The sequence below is a fragment of the Ischnura elegans genome, chromosome 2 (genome assembly GCF_921293095.1).
Source record: "Ischnura elegans chromosome 2, ioIscEleg1.1, whole genome shotgun sequence".
NCBI lineage: Eukaryota > Metazoa > Arthropoda > Insecta > Odonata > Coenagrionidae > Ischnura > Ischnura elegans.
The window spans coordinates 17,713,997-17,737,081 of record NC_060247.1 but is presented as its reverse complement, the minus strand read 5'-3'; the positions used below and the strand labels follow the sequence as shown (position 1 = coordinate 17,737,081).

General features: G+C 36.0%; 1 protein-coding gene and 1 long non-coding RNA gene across 4 annotated transcripts in view; both read right to left on the bottom strand.

The window, feature by feature from the left end:
- Nucleotides 1-12,272, bottom strand: part of LOC124153448 (probable G-protein coupled receptor No18) — a 66,127-nt gene extending 53,855 nt beyond the window's left edge. The window contains exon 1 of the mRNA XM_046526604.1: nucleotides 12,029-12,272. Within this exon, the coding sequence (XP_046382560.1) occupies nucleotides 12,029-12,049 (21 nt within the window). The 5' untranslated portion in view covers nucleotides 12,050-12,272. The remainder of the gene's footprint in view (nucleotides 1-12,028) is intronic.
- Nucleotides 12,273-12,322: 50 nt separating this feature from the next.
- The window catches only part of LOC124174006, a 284,348-nt gene continuing 273,585 nt past the window's right edge, over nucleotides 12,323-23,085 (bottom strand). For all 3 annotated transcript variants that reach the window (XR_006868832.1, XR_006868833.1, XR_006868834.1), the window contains one exon: nucleotides 12,323-12,511. This is a non-coding gene — a long non-coding RNA (uncharacterized LOC124174006). The remainder of the gene's footprint in view (nucleotides 12,512-23,085) is intronic.

Here is a 23,085-nt window from a genome sequence, read left to right as displayed (position 1 = left end):
TAGATGGAGTAACGGATCAATTTATTTAAAATTAAGAGGCAGATTGGAGCCGCATATGATGGATTTCAGTTCCCTGCGAAAACATAAAGAGCAATGTATGCAGACGGTATTAAATTGGTAAAATTATTCAAATCTGTTGGGAATATATTTGAAAAACTGGAATACCTACTGCTGGAGATAATAAGTAATATGGATGACACATGAAAACGGAAAAAAATTAATGGAACCAATGCAAAAATTTCGTTGCAATTTATTTTACAAAAAAATTAAACTTTCTAATGCATTAAATTTTGCATTTTTATTTCTGCAGATGCGTTCCTAGATCAGCCATAGTTGAATAGCGTCTGTGAGATGGCACGCGAGAAATCGTGTTTTAGAACGCAATGCACCTATCGGAGGGATAAAATCCCTTTCATCCTTTTACGCGGACAATTTTACTCCTTCTAACTAAAATGTTTTCCAAATGTCCAAGAGATTTGTTGGTCTATAGGACGATAAAAAACTGCCATTATTTCCTGATAAAGTTATGAAAATCCGTCGATAGACACCTAAAATTCTCCCTATATCCGATCGTACATGCGTGGACTCATTCATGGAATTCATCGGTCATAATATTGATAGCCTCAATTCACGCGGTACGATCGTGAGGGTGCCTTGATATATTACCATTGGTGGCGAAATAAGTACGCGGATTTTTATACGACCAGGGTAACACTTTTTGACAGCCTACAAGAGTCACAGCTCTTTTGATTAGGTGCCATGACGTAATACTTGAGCGGAACATCTAGATAGCTTCTCTGGTCGCGTGGGCTTTGTGTGTTTTGGAGAGCCATTTTTTACCAAAAGAAGGACGGATTGAGAGAGAGATTTATGCTGCAAGGCTCTCTTGAGCCGGCAGTCCCTCCATAAAAGATTCGCTAGCGTGTAAGAGACGTGTTGTGAGAGGCCAGAGGTTTGGTCAAAAGGGAATAAGATAGATGCTACTACCGCCCCTTCGGTTTCTTTAACGATCACCCGCGGGTCACTCCTCCGCCCTCCTTTTCTTCGCTTCAAGCCTTTTCTCGGTCATGAAACACGCAAAGGAAATTGGAAAGTGATGAAACCTCGGAGGGTTTCAGTATAACGAATGGTTTGTGGACACTGCTATTCAAGGATTGAGTTGAAACGCTTCAAATAGAAGGATATCAAAGCTACTTCATGATGATACGAGAGAAAATCAGTGTACACTAATGGCAGTTATACAGCAGGGCCTAATTACTCTTAGAGTTAACTATGAGACAGCTGAGACCATACGTTCTTCATCAAAAAAAAAGAAGAACACAGCAAGAGAATCAAGAGCATTTTGAATGCCAAATAAACAGCCGATAAATACATACATTTATCACATGCAAATTTACTACTCACGACCAGATCTCGGCTGATAGACCATTTTTAAGCTCTGTTAGGGCATTTATTTAAAAGAACTTAAAATTATGCTGCTGACTGTACTCAAAAAGGCTCAAAAAGCTTCTACCGCTACTGTTCCATTAAGTCTCCAGATAATGAATCATCAAGTCTATAAATGGACTCTGCTAAGTAATAGCAAATAAATTTGTGTTTCAAGAAGATCACAGCATTAGATCTTGATAGTATTTAAATATAAAAGTTCTGCGAAAATTTTAAGAGAAAGAATAACAGCCATCCTTCACGACACTTGACCAAGCTTAGTACTTGAGCGTCGGAAATCGTAGAGTTAACTTCCTAATTACAAAAAAAGTTTCTTTCGAAAAAAAAACATAAAAATTCTCATGATATGGACAAAATATACTTTACTGATTTCAGTTTAATAGAAAAAGAGAGAACATTTTGAAATCAAGTCCAATTTATCCAAAATATAATGCCTCTAAGATGATGATCAAGGCTTCTTTTCATGTTATATTGGCCTAACTCTAGAGAGGATACAAGAAGGATTCCATTCATTCCACATGAATGCTTAACCTATGATCGTAAATATTTTAATACTTCCGACAAATACCAGTTTATGAGAAAATGTACCACATATGGAATAATTTCCCGATTTCCAGTACTGAATCCTGAACTGGCTAATTCATAGAACATCCTGAAAATTATACAGCTTAACAATGCATAAGAATGATGAGTGAGGAGTACGGAGAAGGATACGAATATGATTCCATCATCTTGCGATACAATCGCAGGTGCCATTGCAGTTAATACAAATTTGTATGCAAATTTCGAAAGTAGGATAAAAAATATTTGAATTGATCATTGAAATAATTTTTGTTCTAAAGTATAACAATAGTTTTCACGGATTAAGGTTCAATTGAGCACTAAGGATGCTCTTCATGAAAGAAGGTATAAGGTACATCAAAGGCGTATTAACTTAACAGGGAGAACAATTAATGTTATTGAATAAATGTTATTTTATGTTAACAAGATCAGTATACTCTTTTTATCGTGAAAACTACTTATCTAATAAAATTAAAAGCAAAACCGGCAAGATTCTTTCTTAATCTCGGCCGCGCAATTTTAACCATTTAGAACGGTAGTGACAAGCCACCTATAAAGATATTGAACTTCTTTTTGCTTTTATACGTCACTGATCTAAGCTGCTATTACTTTTCCTCTAAGGAACGATTTCACTCTGAAGCTATAATATTTTGCTTCGGAGGTTTTATAAGCTTATTCATCGGACATTATCTATATTTTCCTTGTGAATCTATACAAATTATTATTCATGCACACTTAAATTTTTCGATAACAGGCGTAACTCTGATGACTAAATTGAGTATTTCAAGGAATTACTATTTCTCTAAATCTAGGATAAAGGAGGAGTATTTATGGGTCGCGTGATGAGAAAATTGCCAAAGAGAGAAACGTATTACTAGCAATTACGAGAAGAAGTCAAAGAGGCATTATTATAATTATTATTATTAAAATAATGTAGTATGAAAAAGAAATAGATGTATTCTCCATATAGAATCATACAATTTCCGCTTTTGGTCGAACTTCGAGGAATGAGAAGATTATTAATAACAAACCTTACTCTTTTATTACGCAAGATTCATGAACACCTGCACTGCATTTTATTTATCCCATTACCATCAAGATTTAATCAAAATATTTATATAATATTCTCTTTTTTGATGCAGCCATTAAGGGATGGAAATGAAAATATGTATTTATGGCCGTGAGGCAGGGAAGCGTAAGCCAAGGACAATCATTATAAACCAACGTGGCACAGAAAGACGGAATTTTACTTGATTACGGTAAAAAGTAAGATAATAAGACAAGGTGAAAAGCGAAACGAAGGGAAAAATGAAATTTAAAATATGATGCACACAATATGCAAAATAAAAAAGCTACTAGCAAAATTACGATAACAAAATGAAATTTCAATCAATGTGCGCCGTTGCATTGAAAACGTATTAAGGCATTGAAATTAAATAAAAAAGTGAGACCACGTGCAATAAATATGGTTGGTCATTAAGAGAATTCAATCAAAATATAAAGAGTAAATACTTTCGTCACAATGTTGAAATATTCCCTTTAATTGCTATTCGAATGGCGCTAAAAACAATTCTTTTTGATGCCACATTTTCAGGGTTTCCATATAACATTACGATTTTGTATCGGTCTTCATGTCAATAATTGGATAATTAGTGAGAGGTATTTATTGAAATTCAAGGGGTTGGGAAGACTAAGCTGCGGATTTAATACGATTAAATCAGTGGTTTAGTGATTAAAGAAATTTATGTAAGAAGCAGAATTTGGCAGAATATCGTCCTCAAATTGTCAATTAGTATTTAGTTTTTATCAGAATAACAGGGACTCTGAGATTTTGCGATGAGAAATAGCTACAGGTGGCTATCATTAGGATTACTTGATTTATAATAAATATTTTGTGGATGAGAAAAACGCGATCGACTAAGTATACATATTGCCTTTCAAGGATAGAATGCTTTCTAAAGAGATAAGAAATAATTATTGAAGAGGCAGAAAAGGATTCGGGATTCACAAAATTCATGTAAATGGGAATAAATACTGGAAGTTTGAGATACTTGGCTGTTGCATGATAGTGTATGCCTCCCGCTGATGAAAACAGATTAAAAGAGCGAAAGAAAAAATAGTATCCTCAGAATTCATTGATATCGTAACGGGAGTCAAAAAGTTAACATAGAGGACGTAAAAACTACCCCAAAATGTTTTTCTTGCAAAAATTCTTTCTAGATGTGCCAATGGATAACACATTGGATACACATTGAAAAGTTGGAGACTGTATCTTCAGTAGTTTGGGGATTTGCGTTGATGGATAAGTAAGCCAGTCAAAACAACTTCCTCTAAATAAGAGATGGACTAAGCATAGCAAAAAGTTAGATTTCGACTAAAGTATGAATTCCTTTATGAAAAACACTGATATAAAGTTTTTATTACCATAAACGGCAGATAAAGAAATAAATTGTCTGTATATCACTAGTATGTGTTTTGAGTTCTTGGAAAATGAATTCTTTAGTTGATGGTGAAATACCGTACATGAAAAGCGCTTTACAGTGAGTTATTAACACTTGAAAAAGCATAAGCAATATATAAAAATATGAGAATTAAATTGACAAAACTCTGTGTGACCTCCTTTAATTTTCAGAGTCAAAAGATGTCATCTGAAATCAGAAGTTTTCATGAAAAAGTAAGGGAATTATATTTTTATTAGATTTTCATAACCGATAACGTCACCGTTTCTTTTGTCAATGGCACAATATCTGACATGCTCTTATACGCTCAGATCTTGAAAGGATGCTTTCTGTAAGGACTACTTGTCCACCAGCGATAAGGATTCTCAGTAACCTAATGTATATGATCTAATAATAGTCCTTCACTATATCTAGGTTATGTTCCGGTCTTAAAATCTCACCATTGTTTCTAATGGGCCATCGTGGCACATACATAAATCAATAATATTTTTGTCCCGCCTTATTTCTGTACTTATTTTACGTGGATTCCGAAATAACAAGTTTATTCCATATTCCATAAGTACTTACGCTTATTTTTATATAAATTTTGCACATTTTTTGATACTAAGATTTGTTTTACCTCCATTAGTAATTGTAGCTTGAATAATTTTGATTATGCAGCTAACATGAATAAGTGTTTGACAGATTTATGAATCGTGGAAAAATTAGGTCACTTTCCATTAAAAAAAATTAATAGATATCTTTCATTCAAAACCTAGATGAGGCCCATCAAGAATATTATGTGCCACCAATTACTGCCAATAAATTAGTAATCCGATCGCACCGGTAACACAAGTTCTCATTTGGTCTTCTATTTTTTGCAAAAGATCTCAAATGCGCTCAATTAAGATCATTAGAGCAATGAACAAACTCATTAGTTATCTCATTAAGCCCGAACTTAAGTTCATTACTCATCAATCAATCTCCTCCCTGAAAAGAGGCCACCATTCAGATACCTCAAATGACTGGACTTGGAGAAAAACTTTTCACTTACTGCACGCAGCTTTACGGTAAAAAATATTATCCGAAGGAAGAAAACCTAAAGCGCATGCTACTCAAATGGGGAAAATACGGCTTCTGTATGTTTCTGTTAGCCCGATTCCCGCATCTCTGGAGCTTAGATGGAAGGAAGATGAATATCAGTCGGATCCTATTGATTAGGTAACTGTCGATGCAACCATCCATCTATCCCCTTATCCCTACCACATGCTTCCGGAATCCATTATGATCTAGTGATAGCTACGGCGAACGTTTGAGGCCCGTGTAGACCTTCATTAATTTCCAGATCGATGTAAGATTGCCGGTTCCTACAGTTTTTGCTCTCTCTGCCGGGTATTTTGTGAGTAGCTGGGTATCGGGGGACACGGACGTAGAGAACTTGACCAAGAAAGGCAATGTGGTATTCTCAGACCTCTCTGCTTCCTCCCTTACAGAATCTTTGCAATCAGTGGTTCTTGTAAAATGAGCAATAGAATATAATTCCTCTCTATCTCGTCTCTCTCTCTTCTCTATCGTCATTGTGAGGTAAAAATGGCAAATTCATTGGAGAAAGAAGAATGAAATAAGTATTAAAAATAATTTTAATATAAAATTTATAATTTAAAATAAAACAAATAAAAATAAAAATTATGTTATTATTTAAAATAAAACACTCAATAAAATTCATAATTTAAGCAAAATGATTGCAACTTAGTGCGCTAGCCCCTGAGCATATATTTTCAAATCCCGTTTATAATTATTAAGTTACGTATACAATACCGGTGACTATGGAGTGGTCCACACGATTCCTACGAACAATGTCGCACAGACTGCAAAAAAATTAGCAGTTAATGAATTGTTAAAAAGTTAGTTCGGTATATCAATACGTATTTGTCAAAATTTAGCACAATCACTTTTATAATTTTTTAAATTAATTTATCGTAAATATATATAATTACTAGTGTATAATGCAACCATGCTCATTTGAAAAAGTGGTCTAGAGGCAAAATATTAAATAACTGACGATTGGTGTCGATAAAAAGGAAGTAGAAACTAAAAGACGCATATATTCTAATGAATATGCACGACAGTATTGACGAATATAACTCATGATGCGGTAGTAAAAATTACCTCTCGATAAAATGAATATTTTTAATGAAAGAAAAAAATTAATTTTTGCCTTTGTGATCATTTTGAAGCAAGTGGAATGTGACCGCGTGGTTTTGAAAAAGTTTGCCATGGAAGTTCATAAAATAGCCATGACTCACTCATGAAATGGCACAAGAACCAACTCCTGCAATGCACTGAGCACAAGAAGCAATATTGCTAAATCGGTTTGAAGTGATCATGGTCATGGTTTCTCCCATAGAAAGCAGATTTATACACTAAGAAAAAAGCACATGTATCGATCCTGTAGAAGTCAAGTCAGTGGGATAGTGTGCGAATATCCATTTAAGCGACGAAGTAAGTACGCCACCGAGGTTGAGTGCTTTGGTTTCCTGCAATCTGCTAGATCTGCGAGAGCTACTCACCGGTCACTTTAATCATTTAACATCCTCAGAATGTTGGTCCTTTATTGGTTCCAGCCTGACCGGCCCAATCACATCCAATCTCGCTCAGCAGAGGTGCTCTGATTGCCTCGAAAGGCCAATCGCAAAACGAAACGTGTATCGTCGTAGTCAGATTTAAAATGTTGCAACAACCCGAAGTCACATCGTACCATCTATTTTTAGCAAAGTTATGCCTGTCCTCTTATTTTTACATCAATATGCTACCCTTTTCACATTAGTAGAGCCCAAAAATGCTATTTATAGAGATGTTCCTCATTTAGAAACATTTAATTGTTGCAGGAAGATATTTTCTATTTCTGCAGTTCTTCAGTAGTGACTAAATAACTCTATTCATACAAAAGTAAATATGTACACACATTTCACGAAATTTTACGAGCAGTAAAAGAAATTCATTAATCATGAAAGAATGAATAGTTTTACTCAGAAATGAGCTAATAATTTGGTTTTATTTCTACTGATTTAATTCCTTGGTATGACACGTTTCAAGGGAATCGGGTTGTTGTGGTGGCTAGAGTGTTGGCTTCCCATCCGGCGGGCTCGGGTTCAAATCCCGGCAGTGGCAGAGAATTTTCAGAGACTGCCCGATCCCTGCTTGAGTGTTGTGTGGAGGACATTTCCAGCGCAACACTCCGTCCGTCGGATGGGACGTTAAGCCGTGGTCTCCTTGGCGCCTTTCGTTAAGAGCAGGCTAATGCCGACGCCGGGTTTCTCTCCACCCGTCCTTCCATACTCTACCCTCATGGCGCAAATGACCTCAGCTGTCGGTCGCCTCCTCTAAATACCATACCCGACACGTTTCTACTCTTCATCATCATCATCGGGTTCAAAATTGAAGAAATATTTTCGACTCATTATTACTTTAAGGGACTTGGGTGGGGAAGGTATCTCGGGTGAGGAAAAAATTAGGCTTTCATTCCAAGTGTCAAAACCTCACCACACTCTGTTTTTTTCCTTATTACAATGCACACATTTGCTAATCGTGCCACCCGATGATAATGCTATTGATTTGAAACATGTAACACCAAGAAAAAAGACTGGAAAAATACCAAGTTACCAGCTTATTTGAGAAATTAACATTTAAAGAAAGAGATCTAATTAAATAGCAATAGAATAATAAAGTAGTGTAATAATGACAAGAAAGGAAAAAATACCCTCTCTCTACGTATATAACATTATGTGTTCAATGGATTCGTATTTTATGTTTATATTGAAGTCCAGTCTTTATATAAAAAGTATATTTTATCGAAAACTCGGAAAAATGACTAGGGAGAAAATTTTCAAAATGTATAGTCATTTAGTTATTTGGGGTGATTTTTTGAATCACCAAAACAGCTGTACAGTGTACATCGCCTCTCCGGAGACACGTACATGAGCGTTTCTACGTAACTGTCATACTAGGGTTCAAAAATTCAATTTGAGGTAAATGGACCGTTCAAAGTCCTGACATGGTGTAAATATTACAAATTTTAATAATCCGTACCTGTTTCTCCCCATACTCCAGCCATTTTTTACAAAAACGCCGCGGAATTGAGCTATCGTATCATATGAGCAAATGATTCCGTTTCCAGAGGCATTCTATTACTGAAGATTTTGCAACTAAGATAAGATTTTTCTATGAAAATTTCCAGATAACCATTCTCCCCAATCATGACTGTGTCTTACCAATCCATTTCATCAATACTTGAAAGTCACATGTTCACGCAGAGGAATGTAACGCAACAGTGCGTCGTTTTGGTGTCAGTCAGTGACAATTGACATACATTTTTTTCCGCTGATCAAAATCGAGGGATGCGGGAGATAAATCGTTTCGTATCCAAATCACGTCCATCCCAAGGATGAAAGATCAGAATAAAAAAATTCCCCAGCATTCACCGTTTTTGTTCCTGAGGGCCGTCACTGACTGACATTTTAACCTTTGGTATTGCTTAAGTTTCAAATTTTGGTGGGTGCGCTTCATTGGCCTCGACTGGTACACTAAATTCGTGGCATAATATGTTCCTCGAGAGATAATGTTATATCAGTTTTATTATTCTTGGTAAATTGTTTGTTTGTGCAGCGGAGTATTTTATTTTTTTGCCAATTGTTGACTTCGGCATGACGCGTATCACCGTCACCTTCATTGTCGTCGCGTCGCTTCGGTACGTTTGTTGTGAAAGCGGGACATAGGAGCAGAATGATTGTTGAGATCTGAAATCCTTAATTGTAACATATGTCAGGATTTATTAAGATGGCAAAGACGGGAGCAGAGAGATAGAGCGAGCACCGTGAGAGGAAAAAGCAAAGAGGTGAATGCGAGGAATTAAACAGGAAGAATAGAGAGCGGCAATGAAGTCGTAACAGATCATGGCAAGGGTGGTGTTGATGTAGTTGGGGGCAAAGGCAGAAACATGAACTGGGAAGCTTTTAAGTCGGGTTCTCCTGTAATAAATGCAGTGTGAGTGTGTAATTAAAACATCATGAAAATAAAATTTGCAGAGATCCCTGAACAGGTACACGACATTTCTGCCTCCAATGAAATGCTGGACTAACAGTGGCAAGGCATTTCACCCATACGGAACACACTCTTTGTTCACCATGTGGAGTTAGTTGCTATAAATATAACTAAGATGTCTCCTTACGCAATAGATCATAGTGCTAGGAGTACTCACCATTTTAAGCGAGAATATAGAAATCGAAGCAAAATTACTGGATAAAATACATGCTACTACGTCCTACTATGTGCTCATGTTTCAGCGGGGTAGCCAGGAATTTCGTTCAGGGGGGGTCTAACACAGGGGGGAAATGTTTTAAAAACAGGGTACTAGGTAGAGGGTTCTGAAATAATTTTAACACTTTTTTCTCAAGGAAAATAATTGTTTTTTTATATTTCGGGGGAGGGGGGGGGGTCCGGACCCCCTGGACATACCCCCTTGCTATGCAACTGTTATGTTTCTTTTATATAAATTGCTGTGTTCAATATAGATATATTTTGCAATGCTCATTCCATGAAAAAGAAAAGTTAACAAGCATCAAAACACATGTGTCAGTCAGTGACAATTCCCGTCAGTCAGTGACGCTCCATTTCTATGGCCATAGAGAGGAAACCATTGCTTACACAAAGTCACGATTTTGCATACGTTTGGGCAACGCTTAGAACTATTTTACATATTTCGTGGATTTTCTTTATCTCGCATATTTCCAGAGCAATGCGAAGAAATGTGACAACGTCACAAAACGGAGTTTCATTTATGTCAGTCAGTGACGACGACTTTGAAGTTAAAAATCTCCGGTTCTACTGGGGTCATCGGGTGGTACCAAAGCCAGTGTATGCTTTCACTAACTTGTTTTTGGTGGAAACCTCCAGAATGTTCCTAAATTGATTTCTATTAAGTCAAAGGGGAAATATATGAACAAAAACTGGGTGTAACGGTCAGTCAGTGACGCGTAGAAACGCTCACATGTGGACAATAGGCATAAACAAGCCCACAGGACGACGGAAAAGTATACAAGGAATCGTCGCTATTAGCGATAGGCCGAATCTTTTGAAAATTAGGTCGAAAATTTCCCAGAATACACCCATACTACAAGAGTAGTCGGCACTAAGATATTGAATCATAGCTTTGCAATTCTACATTCTTGGGACTCGATTTTTAATCGTTACCAACCAATTCGCGTCCTTTAGATCACAGCCGTGGAAGCTGGAACGCAATAAATATCCTCTAGAGCGCCGCATAGTAGTCCAGAATACAGAGTAGTACGCAAAGGTAACCAATCAAAACCAAATTAGGCTATATATATATATTCGGTTTTGATGCCACTTATTACAATTTTGACGTCGGAACTAAAAAATAACTAATTTTATTCAAAGACTAAAGTTCTAAAATCATGTTTCAGTATTCAGAAAATCTTGTCACTATGAAAGTCAACCCAGTTTGAATGATATTTAAGCAATAGATATTCGTTCTACTAAAACATGAAGCTTGATAAAGTTCAAGAAATTTTCTCATGAAATAATAAAACTCGCGTTTTAAAAATGACTATTCTTCACATGTGGCAATTATTCAGCTATTTATAAGGTATGTACTTTCATCTTATAATCTCAGGTATATTACACAAGTATTATTATTATTTTTTTAAATTATTATTGGTGTAAGTAATTGTGTAATATCCAAGAAAACTTAAGAAATTTCACGTTCATTTTTCAAGCATAGCATTCGCATCTTCAAACGTCTTCACGGTATCACACATGCATTTTAACGATGTAATTTATTTTATATAACGGTATAATTTTGTATATATTCGTAATAATAATTTGAATTAGTTATTATTACGAATAACGGTTCCGTTAAACTGTGCGGCTTTTTTTTCCCAACTGTTTATATTTCACGTTCGGTTGCAATTGTTGTCACCTTGCCGTAAAAAGTAATTAGCATACGAATTTTTGCGCGGATTAACATAATAAATTCCTTTTGTTTGTATTTTACAGAACTCATATAGGAGTACAAATCGCAGAAATATACCCTTCAAAATTAGAGGCTTATTTAACTGCGCACTAGGAATACACCGTTAGTCTCGAGGGCATTAACTTTCACACTAGCCTGTGCCTACTAGTGTATTATTAACCGTCGAAGATCCCAAGAAGTTTGATCACTAATTTTAGGAAGATCCGAACATATTTTATCACAAATAATATTAGTACTGATTTTCCAAAAACCCCATACACGTCACATCGTTTGGAAAGAAATTTCGTAAACAAAATTCACTAACTCGTGATTAACTTTGTGGTATTCCAAGTTTTCTTGGGTATTACACAAGTGTTATTATTATTGGTATAAGTAATTGTGTAGTATCCAAGAAAACTTAAGAAATTTCACGCTTGCTCCTGTACCCTATTTTTGGGGACTTTACTGAACCACTGTGCGCCGCCGCAATCGAATTTTTAATGCCGCCGCCCAGCTCTATTTTAGATCTACGTGTAGGGAGGGATAGACTCACCACGGTGACGGCTATGAGCATGCAGAGGAGCGTGGCGAACACGAGCTGCCTCCAGAGCAGAGTTCCTCCGAAGTCGTCGTCGTCGATGAGCAGCAGCTCGCCCTCGCCGGGCCCCGCCTCCGACGTCGCCGGGGGCCCCTCCGTCCCGTTACCCGCCACCGGTTGGGTCGCACCCGTCGTGCTTTCGGGGGCGGAGATCGGCGGACCGCCCCCGCCCAGCGCCCCTCCTCCGCCCCCAACAACTCCTCCGGCGGCGCCCCCAACCTCCCCCCGACCTCCCGCCTCCACCGCCCCCGACAGCTGCTGCTGCCCTCCGCCGCTGGGATGCGCTCTCGCCGTCGGTACCACTCCGGACCACAACCCATCCACCTTCCCCGACCCCCGCGCCCTGTCTTCAGGGATCAGCCCGCCTCTCCCGCGTCACACATCGCCCCTTCTCTCGCCAATCCTCGTGACGGGAGGGTTGTCTTTGGTCCAGGAGCTCTGAGGGACAAGTAAACAGAAATGAATGAGTATTCTTCACATTTAATAAAGATAGTTTCTCAGGGTAAATTGTGTTTGTAAAATGTTTTTTGGGATAGGAACCTGATGATTCGTCGGATCATCGGCCATCGGCACCCTCATCTGGTGCCCAATCCGAGAAAATAAGAAAACAGTCCTTCAAATTTCATGAGGAAAAATTCCAACGCATCGGGAATTAAACTACGAACCATTGGTGAAGAGTCGTACGCTTTCCGGCGTATTACGGTAGAGAATATTTCACAGGTTGCCAAACGGGCAAAGTGGTTTGGGGGTACAAACGTTTCAATGACGATTCATGATGGTGACAGCAGATTGCGCCATCAAAACACTGATGCTTAGGAACACCACTACGCGGTCGGAAACTCGGAAGGCCTTCATTGATATGAGCCGTTGGCTTTTCAGGAGGCTTGTTCGGGCCAGTACCCAACCGGGTCCCATAAGAGGACGCTTGCCCTGAGTTTTAATGGTCTGTTATTCATGAAATATTTCTCGCTTCAAGGTTGAGCTATAATAAGTAGCATTTTAGAGCCAATTGAGTAAATGTTGAATATATCAGCGTGAATAGAAGTGTGAACTTTTATTTTTCAACATTTTCCAGGACTTTACATTTTACCTCAATATTTACTTATATGTAAGGATTAAAAAAATTTATATAGCAATTTTTTGGATTTTGTCTCTTCAAAACATGAAAATGTCTTCCTACATCAGCCTTTACTGGAATATTTGCTACTTTATGGTGCCTACTCATGCCTAACCTGTAGTTACTAGTAGGAATAAAGGATTCGTAGGGAATAATTAGATTTTATGCCACTGATGTTTCTAAGTATTGTTTCCAGTTTACAGAGATAAAGAAATTTTCTCACTACATAATAAAACTCGCGTTCTTAAAATGACTTTATACTTCACATGTAGCAATTTTTCAGCTATTTATAAGGTGTGTACTTTCATCTTCTATTCTCAGTCGCTGCCATGATTTTTCCTGACCTTTATCAAAACACGGGTTCGTTTTCTTTTATCATAGTTTTTGCTCATGATGCCCATATAATCTTATAATTTTTAGGCGAATTAACCTTTTTTCCTCGTTAGTTCCCTTTTAAATATTTTACAAGGCTAGCTGGTGAGCAATTACATAATTCCATACCTAACTAAGAATTACTAGCTTTTATAATTTTGATTCTGGTACCTATTACTTCTGTTTACTTTTATGCGACCACTGAATACAAGCATTGTTTTTATGCGCATATTTGAAAATAAGAATTCTTCAAAGGCCTTTCGCTGCTTTGCGAAAACAGATGTCTTTTATGTTATAACCCTTTAATGAAACCTTTTTCTCTACCACTATTCTAAAGTAAAAAGAAAAAAAGCAGGTAAGGTAGAGAAAATAGGCTCATACAAATGATGAATATTATTATCATTATATAATATTTATACAATGAATGTTATTCTTATTATGAAAAATATATTGACGCAGCCATGATTCCCTCTCATTATTTCAATCCAAATTTTGAAAATCATTCATTCTCCTAGAAGGTATACGGATATATATTGATACGACGTACAGAATTTTTTTCACAAGGCAAGAGAAAGATTTTTAAACATTAGTGAACATGAGGAAGATATGTTTTTATAATATTTAGGAAAAATATCAAAGGACCCGTTTTTTTATGGAACAAAAGGTCGTACATGTTTTCGTATTAGGAACGTATAAAACGCCCTTTTTTCTTCTCGGAGTCTTGCAAAAATTCCTTTAATTCACGAGAAATCATTTACTGCATTTAAATCATTATTTGTAAAATGAGGGATCACTTCTATGAATGAAAAGCGAAAGAAAGAGAATCACATCTCATCACATTACTTACTTTCCATAGATTTTATTAAAGATGAATGAATTGAGAGCTTTTAGTCATTCAAGCATACAAACTTTTTCCTTGAAAACATCCTTTTTAATGATCACATTTTTATTGGGGATCCAGGCATAATATCCCAGAGAAGCGAATCGATTCCCCTTGGTAAACGCGGTGTTTCAAGGAACGCTGGCCATTTGACTTCCCGCTTGAATTCATAGATCCCATGGGATGCGAGTGTTCGGCGGTCAATTCATTCCCTTTGTTTGCTTCCATCACATTGCCTGCTGCCCAGCGCAAATATAGTTGCCCAAGCCACAGCGGCAGCCGGGCGGGAAAATTGGTTCCGCAGACAAACCTCAACTGACTCTACATTGACCCAACACTTTTGGCACGCTGCAATTTCATAACATAACTTTCACTCTTTCTGCAAACTAACAATAATGTAATCGAAAGATAAAGGCGCCATATATCTTTACCAGTCATTCGACTCATACATAGTTTCAATCTCTAGAAAAGTATTATTTTTTGGTACATGCAATAATATAAACTTTGAATGGTATTCACGCTGGTACCAGTGAAAAATTGTGGTAGATACACAAAACTATTTTACTGCTGCTTAAAAATACATTGTTCATTAATAATAGGTAATAAGATAAAATATTCTAAAAATTTGAATTTGAAATATAATTCGTGGGCATAAAGTTCATGCTATATAAAGCTCTATTGGGCGGGTTTTTATATTTTAGCGTTACAAAAATTCACAAAGCCGCAAAAGTTTGAGCAGTGAGGGGTAACGCAGAATACTCTCCCAATGATAATATCGATGAATTAATACGAAAAAATATTTGTTTGAATAATATGCTTTGGATGAGTAATAAAAACCTATCTATCAATGGAATTGGTAATTATATGTTAAGTAATAATGCCGAGATAAAAATACATTAATATAAATTTACTAATTACACTAGCTTTTCTTCCACGAATTTTCAATTTGTTTGTGCGTCACATCACCAGAATTGTTCTCATGAGTTTTGAAGCATCAAACGGCATTCAAATCATTGAAATATCAAGTTACTGCGGCACCCATTTACCCAGTTAGAACTTAACAATAAAAAACGTTTTACAGCATTTCACCTACAACGCTTTGGGAACGCCGACGTGATGCAGCGGAAGGCAAAAAAAAGGCGGGAAATTTAAGAAATGCGCGAGGGAGAAGTCCAATCATCTGAACTGTAATCGAAACGAATACTTTCGAGGATCAACCCTCATTTCAAAAATCCCTTTTGGCTGAAAAATAGGCTGGATGGAGAGTCATCTTCTCCCAACCAATCTTTGCACGGCCCGCGCATTAAAAATAATGCCAACAGAAATATTTCCTACGCTCAATTTTAGCCCGAGATATAGCCTTTCATCGTATGATGCGTAAAAATAATATCTCATTCCGCGTCCATTTCGTTTGAAAACACGCCAGAATATAAATATCCCCAACCAGGAAAAGGTTTTATCGAAGCCTCATGCAACCTTAGCGGTTATTCACGTTCTCCACCAATATGTGGTCATCCATGCCAAGTTGAAAGTGTGGTCCAAATGTAGACATTCTAGGCTTATTCACAGAAAATGGGAATACTCCGCGATGGTTTTCTGCTCTCATCTTTGAACTTTATTAGAGTCGAGTGCCATACGATAAAATAATTTATTTTTTAGTTTATTGCGTTTCCGGAATGTTTCATTTAGCTTTAACTATTTCATCCCCATTGAAAAAAATTTTCTGACAAGAAACAGAAATATCACATGATTTTATTATCAATTATTACAAAAAGCCACATTAATAGCTTGGTATGTATTCTATGGTTAAATTGCAATAATTATTTATTGAACACAAGAGAATTATAAGAAAAATCTCTGCTGGCAGTTTCATAATTATTCTATGATAATTATATCTTACAATATATTAAAAATAAGCCAGAACATTGCTCAGGGTTGTAGTACTTTCCTAGTAGTCAGAGAGGTGGAAAAATTGATGAAACAAAAAATAGCTGAGAACGAGGATATGAAATCAGCCTAGAATATTAAATTGAGAAAATGCTATGCATGAAAATGTGGGAAGAATTGTTAAAAATAATATCGCAGTCTTCCCAAGAATGCTTTATATTATCATACACATTGAGGTAGTCTTATTGTAACAATATTTATTTTGCATCTTATCTATATTTATGTTTTGTATCATCCTCTCAGAATAGAGCTAAAAGAAGGTTAGCTAAATGATCGTCTAAAATAATACTCCCGTTGAATGCTATTTTTAAATTAACATACTAGGTGTTTAGCGAATGAATTGATAAATAAAAAGTTGTGCAATTCAGCAAAACAGAAAGGGGCTAAAATCAAAGAGTTGAATATCTCATGCAAGATCTTGTTTCATAAAGCGTTTACAAAGATCAGAGACGTATAAGAAATTACAAACACAAAATGGCTTACGTGTACTTTGCTGAGCATGGCATGATTTGTGGGGGATACGTGGCTGGGTTTTATTTCTATAGAGTCAACAAAGAACTATATTTAGAAAAGCCGACATATGGGAAGAGAGAAACCTTAATTGCATATTGATGAAGATCCCAACGCACGCTTGAATGGAATGAATCCCAGGGATAGAACAACGGATTAATTCTTCCAGAAGCGCTTCACATGTGAAACCATAGAAATGGAAACGACGTGAAATTGAAGACAAGATAAATTAATACGCTGACTTTTTTAGATTGCGTCAGAGATGGAGAATTGCTACTTTCCCTGAATGAATAAAACATTCCCCTTCGAGGGCGTGACGGTGGCAGGGTTGTTTCATTCAGATCCGAGTTAAAGTAATTTTTTTCAAGGCTGATGACGATGATAGTAGAATTAAAAATAAAACCTAGGGTCACGTGGACTCAGGACTGACGTTCATATACCCAGACTATGTGTCGTAGACGTGCGAAATTTCATCATTTGACGATACGCTTTGCAATAACTTGCTGGTGGAATGTTTGTTATCTGTCAATTCAATTACTTATGTGTATGTTACATAGGTAATTACGAGTTCATAACCAGTGGTAACGTTTTTTTGTTAAACTATCTGAAGTTAAATCGGTTTTTGTATTTAGGGGATATGTTTCCACTGAAAAAAATCATTTTCCTTCTTTTCTTCCTCTGATTCTCTTACTAATCTATTTTTACTATAAAGCCCCCTAACGACCATTCACTGACTGACTGACTCACTCATTCATAAAAATGTTTGGGGTGAACGAGACGAGATACGACAAAAACTCTTATGACGACCCCGTATAAAATTGTCTAAGACCCCAGGAAAAATTGCGAAGAAACTACATTTCCCAATATTTTCTGTCTTTTCATTTCATATTGAGAATGGGGATTAGTTCAGTAAATGGCCACCAAAATCCAATGGTAGCGCGGCGATCATTGGAAGGAAGATACAAACAAATGATCATAGCAACATATTTATTTATGCAAATAAAAGGAGAAAATTGGAGAAGAATGTAAAGGAATTAAAACGAAAAGGTCATAAAGATAAGGTGGGGAATTGACAAAGTAGTTTTTGAAAAGTTAATTTCTTAATGGCTTCTTTCCATGTGAAAGAAATTTTGTTAGTATCAAAGCGTATTCAATGGAAAAGAGGAGTATAGTATAAGGTAGGAAATTATCTATTATTTTCCATATTACTTTCTGTATTTATTCATATTAAAATCGAAAGTATAGTTGTTGTTAATTCCATAGTTAACAAGTGCACATAATGCCATTTATAAAAGATGATTCGTGCTGTTGACTATAGTTCCTGTCTTGTCGCCGTTACACGATTGCAGCAGAAAGATATCTTAACATACCTTCCTTAAAAGATAGGTAGGTAAAAATGATTGTATTTTCATTGTTTGTGATGGCGATAACGATTTATTTTTTATTACACTCAGTTTTCAGTTAATATCATTTTTAATGTGCAATGTTATCCATGAGCTGGTGCATCAGAGGCAGTAATCAATAAAATATGAAGGCTAAGTGCAATTTTAGGTATTTCTTATTCAATATGTCTTATAACAATCACGTTTCATCGAGTGACTAAGTTATTTAGCTGTAAAAATCTTCGAAATCATGACATTTATACTCACCAGGTGATTTAACTGCGCATGATATTGGATATTAATCTGTAATTGGATTAAATCTGTAAGGATCCCAACTCATCAAAACTTTATAAAGAGGTATTCCTAAAGTGGTATTATTCGCGATCATGATAAATAATCTTTCGAAAAAATTCTACATACTAGGCCCAATTCAATTTAAGGATCTCCACTTTGCGCATTTTCACTACATATTGATATTCAGTTCTTACGTAATTTTGTTGTTTGTATAATTCTCTCTTAAGATTACAAAGAGAAACCGCAGTCGTACCTTTTTCATATTTCAAGAATTTGGTTGAGTAATATGAAAAATAATTAATAAACGTGTTTTTAATATTTAACATGGCAATCAATTAGCCTGGTTCATAGACTGGGACTATGCGTGGGGGGCCCGTGATAAATTACCTCTGCAGGCACATTTCTATTCCACTTTTTTGTATTTATTTTGAGGAAACGTACATTCTTTAATCGACTCACGCTACGTCGGGCTTACTATGTGTTTGATCTTAGTTGTTTTAACGAACTGATGGATGCCATGTTGATAGTATTTATCGAGCTAAATTTATCAAAACTGTTTGGTAAAAGCAACAGAAATATTCAATGTTCCATAGGAATACAAATTGCGATGAGTTCGATCAGAAAATTGGCATTTCTAACTGTACTTTTTGCAGTTTTTAGCGCTTTATGTAAGGCTTCATCATTTAAAATGTAGTGTAATGTAGTTCATTTTATTTCATAAATTCTTATGTAATGTTAATCCATTAAGTATAAATTGAGTGTTATATTGGAGCATGCTATCAACATTTTTTGTTCGTAAATTGAATAATTAAAGTGACTCTGTCAGACTCGTAGAAATTCACTTTATTTTTTTAGACACTCAGTTAAACATTGCTCTACTGTAAAATTATTTTCACGTGGTAACCTACGTACCATACGCTCGTTTTACTTGAAAATGGAAGTATTGCTTATATCTAATCTAGCCAATTGAATCTTACCACTACCAATCAAAATTTAACTAGAATTTGACTCAGTGACGTTACGTCAGCGAGGTAAAAACTTGTGCTAGTCGTTTAAAAATTCCTTTCCCATTAATTCATGGAAATATCTCTCGTTTAGTAAAAGAACAGAGGCTATATCAAACTAAAGCTGAAATTGCATCTGACAACCTACTAAAACAGCAAAAAATTATATTTTGTCATGTCGCACTCGGTAATATGATAGAAATTATAAAAATCAAAACCCGTTAAAAAGGGCAAATTCAAAGATCTTTCTAAGAGAAGGGAACTTATAACTGGGACAAGGAAAATACACCCGGCGCCTCAAAGCTATAAAACATGTTTCGAATGCACTAAAATATTCCCTCAAATGGCTGTAGATTCAACATAGATTGTATTTGCGAAAATCTACGCTATGAATAGCCACATATGAATACCTGGCACCGTTCCATGACCCAAAGAGAAAATATAACCATTGAAATTATAAGAGATAGGGATAATTAGCTCGGTGCGAGAACGTAGAGTTTTTCTGAACAAGTATAAACGCTACCAAATGACGGTTTTCATCTAGCCACTATGAATGAATCTCTATCTTCTCGCCGCTTTGGCCTCCTTCTTACGTAATTAAATGTAAGGTCTCAGCATAAGTACTTACTCCGCGATATAACCCATTATATCATTATGTTTCACTGGACCTTATCGTTTTTTATCGGTTGCAACTCAATTAGCTCTCGAATGGTTTCCGGGGCACGAAGAAATAAAACGCAAGTGTATTATCTAATTGTTTGCAATTGCCTCCCAAAAATTTATAAAAAATAATATTTTCTCTAAAATTAATTTTAATAATAACTCTAAAAAATATTTTTATTCGTAAACTTGAAGGTCATTTTTTAATTGTCTTTACACAGGAAACACTCGTGTAACACCAAATATATCAGAATAGCAGGATTATAGTCTTCATGTTTTCCTTTCAACCCGAATTAGTAAATTTAAATAACCCTCCTCGATGCTGATAACTGGAATTTCAAGGGCTATATGTAGGAAACATGTCTGGAAATCATAAAATCACTAACATAAGTCTATTCTCTAAAAGAAAAATTGTGCAGTGCGAAATGAATTAATTTAGGAAAATTTAAAAGAAAATTTTTGAAGAAATGTCAAAGTTACCGACAAAAAAACCTCATGGTGCCTGGATCATTCAATCTATCATTTTTGAAATGCAGATATAAAATGGCTGGTAAATTATACATTTAAATATATCATCACGTATTTATATATAAATATATTTAAAATACGACATAACATTGAAATACACTGATACTCTTTTCTATTTGCCACTTATTCGAATGCCTTCGCATTACCACTTGCATTTTTCATTAACAGACGGCGCACATTGACTTAAATTTCAACTATTTCGTTAAATTTTAGTCTACGGTCAATGGAATACATACTCATATCAAACGGCCGCAAGATTACGTATAAAATACGCATTTGAAGTGTACTTGCTTCTATTTGGATTCAAAAGTAGTCCTTTTTAAAGCAGTACACAAATATATTGTAGTGGTAACCGAAAAGTATCCTTCTAGATGGTATCTGGCTCAGAGTACTAAAATAACGTCGAGACATTTCGCTGCTATTTTTTTTAGCTATCTTGAAATGCAAAGCAGCCGTTTTCATTTGTTAGAGCCACATATTCAAGATAAGGGTACGGCCACTGAGGTCATTTAAGGCCATAATCTTGTACGACGCGTCGTCGCGACGGTATAAATACGCAGATTCCTTGAATGAGAATGTTACAACTATAATATGCGTTTTAAAAGTCAGTATGTATGCTACTTTCATCAAGAAAACAACCATTGTCATAAATAAAATGATAATTTATCCCTCAGCAATTTAAAAAAATTCCCACCATCATCAACTATACGCTTAAGAATTTCTTTTGCATAAGATTAACTCAAAGCTCCGTTAGAGTCGAGATTTTATGGAATATTACCTATTAATGCTGTTGGTGTACTTTCTAGAGGAATCATAAAATTGTTATAAAAACTTAAACTTAGGCAGTCAAGAAGTCATAACAAGCCACTAATAATTTAAATGTAATGAGAGTTAAAAAAACTCTGCTACAGCAATCTGTTCCAAATACTCCAAGTTACAGTACTATTTAGCGAGACTAGTGAATCAAAATATTTCATAAATATCTTTATTGGTGTTGCTGATATTATTTAGTGTGATTGGAGCAATTCTGAACTTCATAGACCCATAAATCTGTAAGGTTTTAAGGCTAATGCAGTGCAATCTATTTCCGTATCCGTGCTTTTCTAAATAGATATGAAACAGCTTCCTAATTACATTAAGTTGCAATTTACTTTACATTATTTTATTACTGTTCAAAGTTGAGAAAAAACATATCTGCAATATAAATTCTCGCTTATAGTTAACTATTTACTGTAATCTTCAATGATATCAATCAAGGTTTCTTGGATAATTAACTTTTACTTATACCACAACTTTTAGTTTACAGTAATTGTATAAGTAAAGGTTAACTCTCCAAGAAGCCTTAGAATGGAATACCACACAATTAAGAATGAGTTAGTGGATATTTATATATATCAATTCAACATATATCAAGATACAGCAGTTACATAGAACAATATTAGCGTTTAAGTTGCTTACCGATAACTTTGACTTTCAAATTCAGGAGGAAATATAACAATGGCAAGATCAAAAGGAAGCGGAAGTTGTCTCTGTCATTGCCGTTTGGCTAACACAGCCTAGTTATAACCTCATGAAATACGTTTGGCATTGAAAACACCACAAAGAAAAGCGAGGAGCCATTTCCGTGGGATGATAGGTACATTGAACGGATGCGAAAGGAAAAAAGACAATTCGAGCAAGAATGTGCGAGCAGCACAACCAGGTTTAAAGAGCGAGGGAGTGAAAGGAGGGAGGGAAGAAGACGAGGGTAGAAAGGATTCTTAGAAGAGCGGCGACAGCGACCTCTGAATATTTGAACTTTCCTTCACGGGAATCCCGAAAGCGCGGGGAGGCCGATCCGGCGATGGGAGACTTCGGAATACCGAAGAGGATTCGGCGAAAATACTCCAGCCGCCCGCCCACACCCACAGCACATTCCCTGCATCGGTCGTAATGCGTAAACATTTCCAAAAGAAGCGTGACAAGAAAGCATCATAATAGGGAATGATTTGATTGGTGATTCACTCACGCAGTAATTCAAATCTAGGGTTGATAACCAAAAAAATAACACTTTTTTAATTGAAAACTTCTTTTAAACCAACAGTTAATACAAAAATGCATTTCCACGTATCATCAGATTTCCGGAATGAACGAACATTGAGTTCACTACAATTGAGCAGCCACTATTTGCGAGGCCCAAAGGTGGGAGAGAGGGGAAAAATGGCGGTAGGCGACGTCAGAGATGGTAATGGAAGGAGAAAATAAGGCAACTGAACCGGAGAAGAAGAGGGAGTATAAATCATGAGGTTTAAAGAAGGAAAGGAAATGGCTGAGGGGTA